The sequence below is a fragment of the Panicum virgatum genome, chromosome 2K, assembly GCF_016808335.1.
Source record: "Panicum virgatum strain AP13 chromosome 2K, P.virgatum_v5, whole genome shotgun sequence".
NCBI lineage: Eukaryota > Viridiplantae > Streptophyta > Magnoliopsida > Poales > Poaceae > Panicum > Panicum virgatum.
In genome coordinates this window covers 48935250-48944634 of record NC_053137.1, presented here as the reverse complement: position 1 = coordinate 48944634, position 9385 = coordinate 48935250, and the positions used below count along the sequence as shown (strand labels likewise).

The window sequence follows — 9385 nt, the reverse complement described above, 5'->3', positions numbered from 1 at the left end:
GATTCAAAATCAAATGAGCTTAACAATCCATCTTTATGGAGTTGTTCAATGCGCTTCTCATTTATATGACCTAAGCGACAATGCCAAATAAAAGTGGGATTCAAATCATTTGGTCTAAGCCTCTTAGTATTAATATTACAGACAGATTTATCCTCAAGATCAAGAACATATAATCCATTCACCAATGGACAATGAGCATAAAAAATACCATTGCAAAAGATAGAACAACGTTTGTTCTCAATTACAATCTTAAAATCACCAACTTCTTCCAAACATGAAGAAAAAATAATGTTCTTGCTCAAAGCAGGAATGCAATAACAATTATTTAATTCCAAAACTAATCCGGAGGGTAGAGACAAGTGGTAGGTGCCGACCGCCAACACCGCAACCTTTGCGCCATTGCCGACCCGAACGTCCAACTCGCCTCTTGCAAATCTTCTAGTCTCACTTAGACCCTGCAACGATTTGCAAGTGTGAATCATCGATCCAGTATCAAATACCCATGATTCACTAGAAGATAATGCAATATTTATTTCTATAACATTTATACCTGAAGTGGAAGTCTCACTTCCCTTCTTCTTCTTCTTTTCTTCCAAGTACTTCTTGCAGTTCCTAGACCAATGTCCCTTTTCATGACAGTGGAAGCATACATCTTCAGAAGTAGGGCCAGATTTGGCCTTAGGTGCTGGCTTTAGCTTAGAGCCCGAGGACTCACCACCGGAACTCTTTTCCTTGCCTTTACCTTTGGGATTAGGAGGCGTCCAACGCTTCCTCTTTTTGTTCCCCTTCTGAATCATCATCACATGGTTGGGATTCTTCTTAATGCTCTCCTCTGCTGTTTTTAGCATTCCATGCAACTCACTCAATGTTTTATCCAAGCCATTCATCTGAAAGTTCATGATAAAAGGCTCATAGCTCGCCGGGAGCGACTGGAGAATAACATCAGTAGCCAAGTCTTAGTGAAGTTCAGAACCAAGTCTATCCAAAGTCTCAATGTAACCAATCATTTTGATCACATGAGGACTGACTGGGCTACCTTCTGCCAGCTTGCACGCAAACAAGGACTTTGAGATATTGAACCTCTCAGTCCTGGCTTGGTTCTGAAACATCCCACGCAGCCCCTCGATCATGGTATGAGCATCCGCATGCTCATACTGCTTCTGCAGATCAGGGGACATGGTGGCAAGCATCAGACAGCTGACATCAAGTGAGTCATTGCAGTGCTTCTCATAAGCTCTGCGATCAGCAGCAGTTGCATTGTCAGGGAGATCATCAGGATATGGCTGCTCAAGAACATACTCCTTTTCTCTTGCCTGAGAACAATTCTCAGGTTGCGGTACCAATCAATAAAGTTTGTTCCATTCAACTTTTCTTTCTCAAGAACAGAACGCAAATTGAAAGCGGAATTGTTACTGGCAGACATGATCTACAATATTAAAGTAAAGCAAGATTTCAGCACTAAGTTTATGTAAAGACTTTCATTAACTGATTTAACAAAAGACAACCTACTATATCAAAGTCATCTTCCCTCTAATGACATATAGTGGTTCAAGATCCATAATCACTAAAATTCTAGTGAGCTTTAGCATCACGGCTAGAAAAGTAGTGATACAGGTAAGTAACAAATTACTAATCACATCTCTATGCGACTCTTGTTTGTTGGGTGGCATCCAATGCCCCGGCCCCAACCCTATGCCTTAAAGCCCAAAACTGTTTTGATAACTTTGCTGAGTAAACCAATACTATGCTTGTGAATGTCCAACATCCACCCTATACAAAAGTGATAGCTGAGGGTACTCTACTTTGGTAAACCTACCACACAACGATCAAAATTTACAGGTGCAGCTATTGGTAAAAGGCATCAAAAACTCAAACTTTTCTGAGGGAAGCTATTCTATCATGATTAAAGCATCCACCATATGTAAAAGCATGAAAGAATAGTATGACAGGAAAATAAACATCACAGGCATATAATCATATTATATTGTGAATAGTATGGCCTCTTGCATCACAATGGGCTCAATCGCCATGGCTCCAAGGTGACCTCCATTGCCATCCGTCCTGTCTTGTGGTGATCATCATCGCCATCATGATTGAAACCTCCATGAAAAGATACTAAGCTACTACATCTAATAGCTAGTGAAATAATTACATGAGGATTCAAACATCACAAGTCGACACGCAGGTCATTATACAATAATGGTGCAACCTCAACCCGGTTGTGTTAACTTGCGACAAACCTCACGGAATTACACAGATCGCATCTATGGAATCCCTATGAAAATCTCATCAAAGTGATCGCATCACCTCAAATCCGAGCCATTCATAATGCCTCAATTTTCACTAGGTCAATCACCTTGACCGTGCAAACTTTGCACTTGAGAAGACTGCATCTACACATGACCTTAATCTGTTGGTTCAATCTACTGACTATGCACACAGTTAGTCCCGATGGTGATTCCAGCCGGTAGGGACATGTCGTATGCATAACAGAGAAAGAACACAAACTAATCTTTTGTCACATGCCGCGCAATCAACTCGCTCCAGTTTTAACCCCTTATGACCAATTGATCTAATCAAACCGTGCAAAAGTAATAGATCCAATCTACTACAACAACATATCACCTATATGCAAAAGATCCAGACAAAAAACTACGCAAGATGTCTCTGGTACCACTGTTGGAAAACGGGTAGGCTACGCTAGCATCACTACCGCATAAACCCAAGATACTTGCGAGTAGAAGATCATAGATCGTTACCACTAGACGCGCAGCGCAGCGGAAGAAGTCGCGCGTCGATGTAGAGGAACTAGTCGATCACGTCCCACGAACCGAGCTCCTCGTACTTGATCCCAGCAGCCGATCAGCGCAGCAGTCGCAGCAGCGCCTCCACGGAGTCCACACGTACGGGGATGAAACGCCGGGCGTCGGTGTGCTAGCACCGCACGCACGGCAAGGGCGGCGGCCGAGAGAGAGGGAGGGGCGGCGGCTAGGGAGGTGGCGCGGCTCAGGTCATCGCCCCCCTAGCCCCTCCCTCATATATATAGGGCGTACTAATGGTCTTCTATCTCATAGGCCCATTAGTAACCCTAATCCCTCTTGGATCAATATCCACTTGGGCCTTTAAACCGTATTGTGATGATGGGCTCTTGGGCATATCACCAACACACCAAGTTGGCGAGTTCGAATGTTCGATAATGATCTAGGAGAAACAGTTGGTTAAAAAGCTGCAAAACGGACATCCTTATGATATAGATTATGATACTTCATGGGGGTGATCGATCAATCATGAATTCATGAGCTGAGGGAGATGTGGAGCACCAGTCTGCAGCTAAGAAACATGTTTCTGCAGATGTCTGCTGTCCATAGACACAATCCAATCTGCTGAACAACTCAAAAGGAAAATTTGGCCAGGGTATCCGAAAATGTGTGGCCGTGTGGGATACCTGAAACCACTGATCAGTGATCACATCATCTTCGGTTGCCCCGTAGCAAGGTTTGTTTGGACTGTCAGACTCCGAACTAGAGTGGAAGATTTCAAGAGATTATAATTTCTAGTTTATTATAGTTGGGGAATTCCTCCACTCTAGTATTTACAAAGATTGTAATATCTCCCGCCTAATGTTAGTATTTTCCAGATTATTTACTTTATGCGGCACTGGAAGGTCTTGCAAGCCGGCGGACCGTGAATGGGTGAACCAACGATAGAAGCCCTGAAGATGAAGCTCACCGTCACCTGTGGCTGACGCGATGAACAATAAAGATGGCTGATAAAAAGATAGAACCTGGTGGGATCTTCTGCTATAAGAACATTTGGCGTGGTGCTGTACTTTCTTAGTTTAGAGGGAGTTGAGAGAGAAAGGAATCTGAATTGTTCAGCTAGAAATATGATGTAAAACTTCACTGAAAGCTAGTGTATCCAGCATACCCTGTTTGCTTTCACAATAAAGCAGGGGAAGCTGTAAAATGGCTGATAAAAAAAAGCTGTAAAATGGAGGCAACGTTCTTTGGGTGCACGCCGCATCAATGCAGCTGCCCAGAGTTTAAAGAATGAACTGCAAAAGTACTAATAATAATAAAAATACCGCAGGAAAATTTACTTAGGAATCTCCCCACAAAAGCATTTCCAGGCCAACTTAGATTTACGAGAGAACTGAGTAACTCTACAAGATGGAGAAACAAGACTGCCGTAGCAGCCGGAGAGAACTCCAGAGTGCCGGTCACTTCAACTAAAGCTTACTAGCATGAACAACAGTCGTTATTCTGTTATTATGCTATTTCACATCCAAACCATGAGGAAGAGCAATTTGTCGATCAGCAAATGAAAAATTCGGACAACTTGCATGGCAGCCGGTGTCAGTAGAGGCCCAAAAATTTCCACCAAATGGAACCAACAACTCCCCAGATCAATGTGTTAACCAAGGCTGTTACAAAACCAAACTTGAAAACATCTGGAAGTTCAAGATACCCCGCTGCAGAATGAAAGCAAACAGGTTTACCATCATACCAGTTGCAAAGGACTGAATACATACAAAAGAAGGGATGCTTAAAATATGGATTGTCTCATTCTATTCTATAGAATTATCTGTGAAAGTGTGTTTTTTTCTTCATTATATTTTTATTTACCAGCTCCTGTGTATAAACCAGAGGGAAACTAATAGAAAAATTCAATTGCCAGGGTTAGTAATGTGAGCTAAAGAATAATAATCTTATTTAAAATTGAATTACCTCCAAAGTATACTGCAGCCTGCCCACTACTGTAATGAGTTAGTGCGCCAAACAGATTTGTGTTGAATGCCAAAGCAAGTGCTGAAAGTGCACGAGGAACGCCGGCTGCTACATGCATAGCCAAAAATGCTGAGTACAAGGCTCCAACATGTCCAGTTTGGCTTGCAAATAGATAGTGGATAAGGAAGTAGGAGGCCTCAAGAACACAAAATGCTGCTGGCCAACTCAATGAGAAAGACTGAAGTAGTTTGGCGACACAGCTTGACATCCAAGAAACAATTCCCAGGTTAGTGAGTTGTGCTGCCATTCCAACCAGAACTGCAAACCAAGCCAATGTATCCCATGCTGATTTTTCATTCAAGCAATCATCCCAGTCTAGCACACCGAGCAGGAGAAGGATGGAGAGCCCAAGCATTGCCGCCACAACACTAGACACGCCAATAGCATCCCTGCAAAGATATTTGCGCAATAGGTCATAGAGTTATCCATCACAATAGAGGAAAAACAAAACTATTTATATGGCACAATGTGTGTACCATCTCACGTATGGTGTTCTGAAGCACTTTGCCCAGTAAGTACATTACTATTTTGTGACTAAAATAAATGAAAAACAATTTACTAAGTATTTTAGCATGTAATGATGGATACAAATGAATATGGTCACCAGAGATAAACCAATAAACATTGTGCTATAAAATCCAGAAACCAGTATTTATCCCAGAGATTGATTGTGGTTTCCATTCAAACATCTTAAACATTGAGTAAGAGAAACTTTCTCGACAATGTTGAACCACATAACCTTCACACTGCGTTTGGATGTATGTATTGAGGCGTCGGAATTGGAATTGGCATTGGGTAGCACCAAATGCCGCTGTTTGGGTGGCTTAGACATTGGAATTCGAATTCGTTCTCAATGCCGAAGCGGCATTCGCAACACTTGCGTCCCCTTGCCCTCAATACAGAGCCGTGAGCCTCTGTATTGGGCGGAATTGCAGATGAGTGCGGTGGCGGCCCTCCTCCATCTTCCTCCTCCGTGGCCGCCTCCTCTTCCTCACTGGCCCGCCGCGAAGGACGGGGTCCGGCGGCGGCTGGAGTCCGGTGCGGACGAGGGCGAGGCCCACGACGGCGGGAGTCTGGTGCGGAGGAGGACAGGGCCAGACGGCGGCTGGAGTTCGACGCGGAGGAGGACGGGGCTCGGCGGCGGCGCGAGTCCAGCTCGGAGGAAGACGGAGGTCGCCGGCCATGGACGCCGGCTGGAGTTCAGCGCGGAGGAGGACGGGGCTCGGCAGCGGCGGTGCGAGTCCAGCACGGAGGAGGACGGAGCTCGTCCGCCATGGACGCCGACCATCGAGCTCCTCCCTAGGTCAATCTCCCATCCGAGGTTGAGCTCCTCTCGCTATGGCCGTGGTTGAGGGAGATCCGCGCCGCCCTTTGCTCCCTCCACCGGTGAGCCGTGCCGCCTGCTCCTTCCCTCCACCGTCTCTCGCCGCCGCGGTCCTCCATCTCCGGTGAGGCGCGCCGCCCTCCCCCTCCCCACTACGCCGGCGGGCCGCGCCGCCCCCATCCTCCCTCCCTTGGTGGGCCGCGCCGCGCCGCCCCGTCCTCCCTCCCCCCGACGACTTGTGCCGCCCCCGTGCTGCCTTGCTCCTCGATTCCATCTAGCAATTTCATCTGCATCCAAACAATGACTTTGGTATTGCAACCCAATACCAATACTAGTCTGATTTGGCATTGAAACTAATTCAATGCCAAGGGCTCCAATATCGACATCCAAACGGAGCCTCATAGATTGCAATGGAACAGTATAAAGTTTCCACACTTCATATTGTGCAATGAAACTAGGCATCTCAAAAGGAAAAAGAAAAAAAATGCTGAAATCTTCCTGAGCAAGCAAGGAGATCAGAAAGAAAGAGCGGGAAAAGGATTATATGAATTGATTCATTATGGCAATTTAATGGTGAAACAATCAAACAATTATTCTGCTTTCACGATTCATTTGACAATTCCATGATGAATGTAACAAAATCATAGGAAGTGCTGGCTAAAGTCCATGCAGATCTTTTATCATGAAAAGAATAAGATTGAACTGAAACCACAAGCCAATATTGTGAGATACTGAAATCATTTTCTCCAGGCATGGATTAACTTACCCAAAAACCCATAGGGAGACTGCAAGAATCATTGTGCCAATCATAACCCATTCGTTTTTAGTCACAGGACCCATGAGCTTCAGCTTCTCTGCAGCCAATGCTGGGGCATCAGGGGTGTCCTTTGTTTCAGGAGGGAAGATTTTGTATAGCAGATATGGTGTAACAAGCAAAGATAAAATAGCTGGCAAACTAGCAGCTTTGAACCATGATACCCATGGGTTTGTAATAATAACACCAAGCTCCTCTGCTAATTTCAAGCACAACAAGTTTTGTGCTGCAGCAGTCAGGAATAAAGCACTTGAGTTACCAGCTGCCTGCGAAGTAACAGAAACATCAACTCTTCAAACATACCATATTGGAGAAAGTATATAAACACTTGCCAATCATGTGAAAACAGAAATCAACCCAAATAATCATGATCGCAAAGGAACATATTTAAACAATGGAATTCCTAAATTTAGAGACATTTACATGATTTACATCCTATTAGTTACTACTTGAGGATATGCTGCTAGTTGCACCGGCATATGGGTCCCACACCTATTGTCAATGAGACTACATGTTGAGAACTCCTACAATACCCACCGTATGGAAGTGTGAATCCATGATTTTCCTTACTTGGGAAACATCTTGAATTTCTATGATTCAATTTTGTAAGGCAACTTTTTTCTAAATTAATGGAGCAACATGAAGAGACATACTCTCTGATATTTTAAAAAAGAACGGGACTTGGTGATTGGCTTGAGAGGAGGCACTTATAAACTAAAAGGTCAATCATCTTTTGATTAAAGATAAAACTGTATGCACCAAGAATGTTTTTCAGCACTAGAGCTAATACAACAATCCCTGAAGAATTACAGTTACCTCTTGCATTAGTCTTATAACTTGAGTACAGTTTAAAACTCATCTGGTTGTCAGTTAAGTACTATCTGGTGGAAACTATTTGCAAGCAAGAAATCAAAATCCTAAGAGTAAGGTAAGATAATTAAATTATAAAATTGCATACATTCCCTCACATGTCACCATGACAGTCATTGACGAGGCAAACCTCAGGCGTCAACGAATCCAAAAAAGAGAAGTGAATTGTGTTGATTAGAGATGGCTTAGGTTCAGATACAAAAGTCTCATATTGAACAAGGATTGGTTCAAAACAAGAAACGTTTATCAGAAAGGACAGTCTCTGCAGTATATAATATCTTCATGGTCTATATGATCGGTCGCAATCAGCAAGTTAATCAACTGACCCCATGTGATCTGGTTAATTACATTACTCGATTATACCTGGAATTGCGTCATCACAAGATAGGATCCGAGCTTCCGCGACGATGGATGGTTGGGCTTGCTCTCAGCCGAGAGGGAGAGCGACTTGATGATGGGCAGGAACACGCCCCCGGCCCTCGCCGTGGTGCTGGGCATTGCCGGCGCGATGCAGGCCTCACTGATGGTAAGCCCGTAGGACAGCCCCAGCGTGCTGCTCCCGAGCATCTTGACGAAGTAGGTGGCGATGCGGTCGCCAAGGCCGGTCTTTACGAACCCGCGCGCGAAGAAGAAGGAGATGACGATGAGCCAGATGACCTCGTTGGTGAAGGCGGAGAAGGCGGCGGTGAAGGGGAGCGTGTGCGTGGCGACGGCGGCCGTGAGCCCGAGGAAGGCCCACGCGCCGACGGGGAGCGGGCCCAGCACGAGCCCCGCGATGGTGGAGAGGAAGATGGAGAGGAGCTGCCACGCCTGCAGGCTCACCTCGGCGGGCCGCGGCGCCAGGAACCGCACGGCGAGGCCGACCGCGATGGAGATGACGAGGGGCACGAGCTTTGCACCGGCAGACTCGGGCTCGGGGTTCGAATCGGGTGTTTGGGAGGCGAGGAGAGGCAGGAGGCGGCGGCAGCGGCGCGGGATGGGGGTCAAGCGATGATGTTGCGGAGAGGGAAGGGAGAGGGAGTTGTTAGGGAGGGAGAAGGGGGCGGGGAGGTGGTGGACGAGGAGGCGGCGGCGGAGGTGGCCCGGCGCCGGTACCAGGAGAGGAGGGCGGCGGGCGGCGGCGAGGCGGAGGCTCTCCATCGGCGGCCGCGGAAAGCGGCGGAGCGGTCGAGGAGGCGGGCGGTGGTTTCAGTCGTTCACTTTCCGGAGAGCGACCTTTTTGAAGTGTTTGGTAGCCTAGATACTAACGGCTGAAATCGAATCAAGGTGCGGGCGATGGGTTCGAGTCGACTCGCTCACTGACATGTGGGGTATACGTGGTGTGCAGTGTGGGGACCATTTGGCAGAGGCGCAGAGGATACCGGAGTGGAAGTGGGTCCCAGTTGAAGTTGCGGAATCTTGGTCATCACCTGTGGGCTGAGCTGGGCCTGAGCCGCGGTGGATGCGCACGCGACTTCGTGCGATTTTTTATTTTTTTATTTTGGTTTTTTATAAAAATATATTTTCATTTTCGAAATTTACAGAAATATACCCCGGCCGCCCCGCTGCCGGGCGGCCGGGACCTGGTCGCCCCGCTGCGGGGCTGCAGGG

At 46.4% G+C, this 9385-nt stretch overlaps 1 protein-coding gene across 1 annotated transcript; it reads right to left on the bottom strand.

Moving 5' to 3' along the window:
• Positions 1-3915: 3915 nt before the first annotated feature.
• LOC120681828 (dicarboxylate transporter 2.1, chloroplastic-like) lies at positions 3916-8950 on the bottom strand. Its single transcript, XM_039963468.1, has 4 exons — positions 8159-8950; positions 6878-7191; positions 4728-5176; positions 3916-4471 (listed from the first exon to the last, which is right to left on the bottom strand). The coding sequence occupies exons 1-4, from the start codon at positions 8933-8935 to the stop codon at positions 4356-4358; spliced, it is 1656 nt and encodes a 551-aa protein (XP_039819402.1). The 5' UTR covers positions 8936-8950; the 3' UTR covers positions 3916-4355.
• Between the last annotated feature and the right edge of the window lie 435 nt (positions 8951-9385).

Excerpts from the sequence above, each read along its gene's own strand:
- LOC120681828 (XM_039963468.1), bottom strand. The coding sequence starts at position 8,935 with ATGGAGAGCCTCCGCCTCGCCGCCGCCCGCCGCCCTCCTCTCCTGGTA. Across the intron at positions 5,177-6,877 it reads GTCTCCCTATGGGTTTTTGG|GGATGCTATTGGCGTGTCTA; the intron begins GTAAGTTAATCC and ends ATATCTTTGCAG. Across the intron at positions 4,472-4,727 it reads GGCTGCAGTATACTTTGGAG|CGGGGTATCTTGAACTTCCA; the intron begins GTAATTCAATTT and ends TTCATTCTGCAG.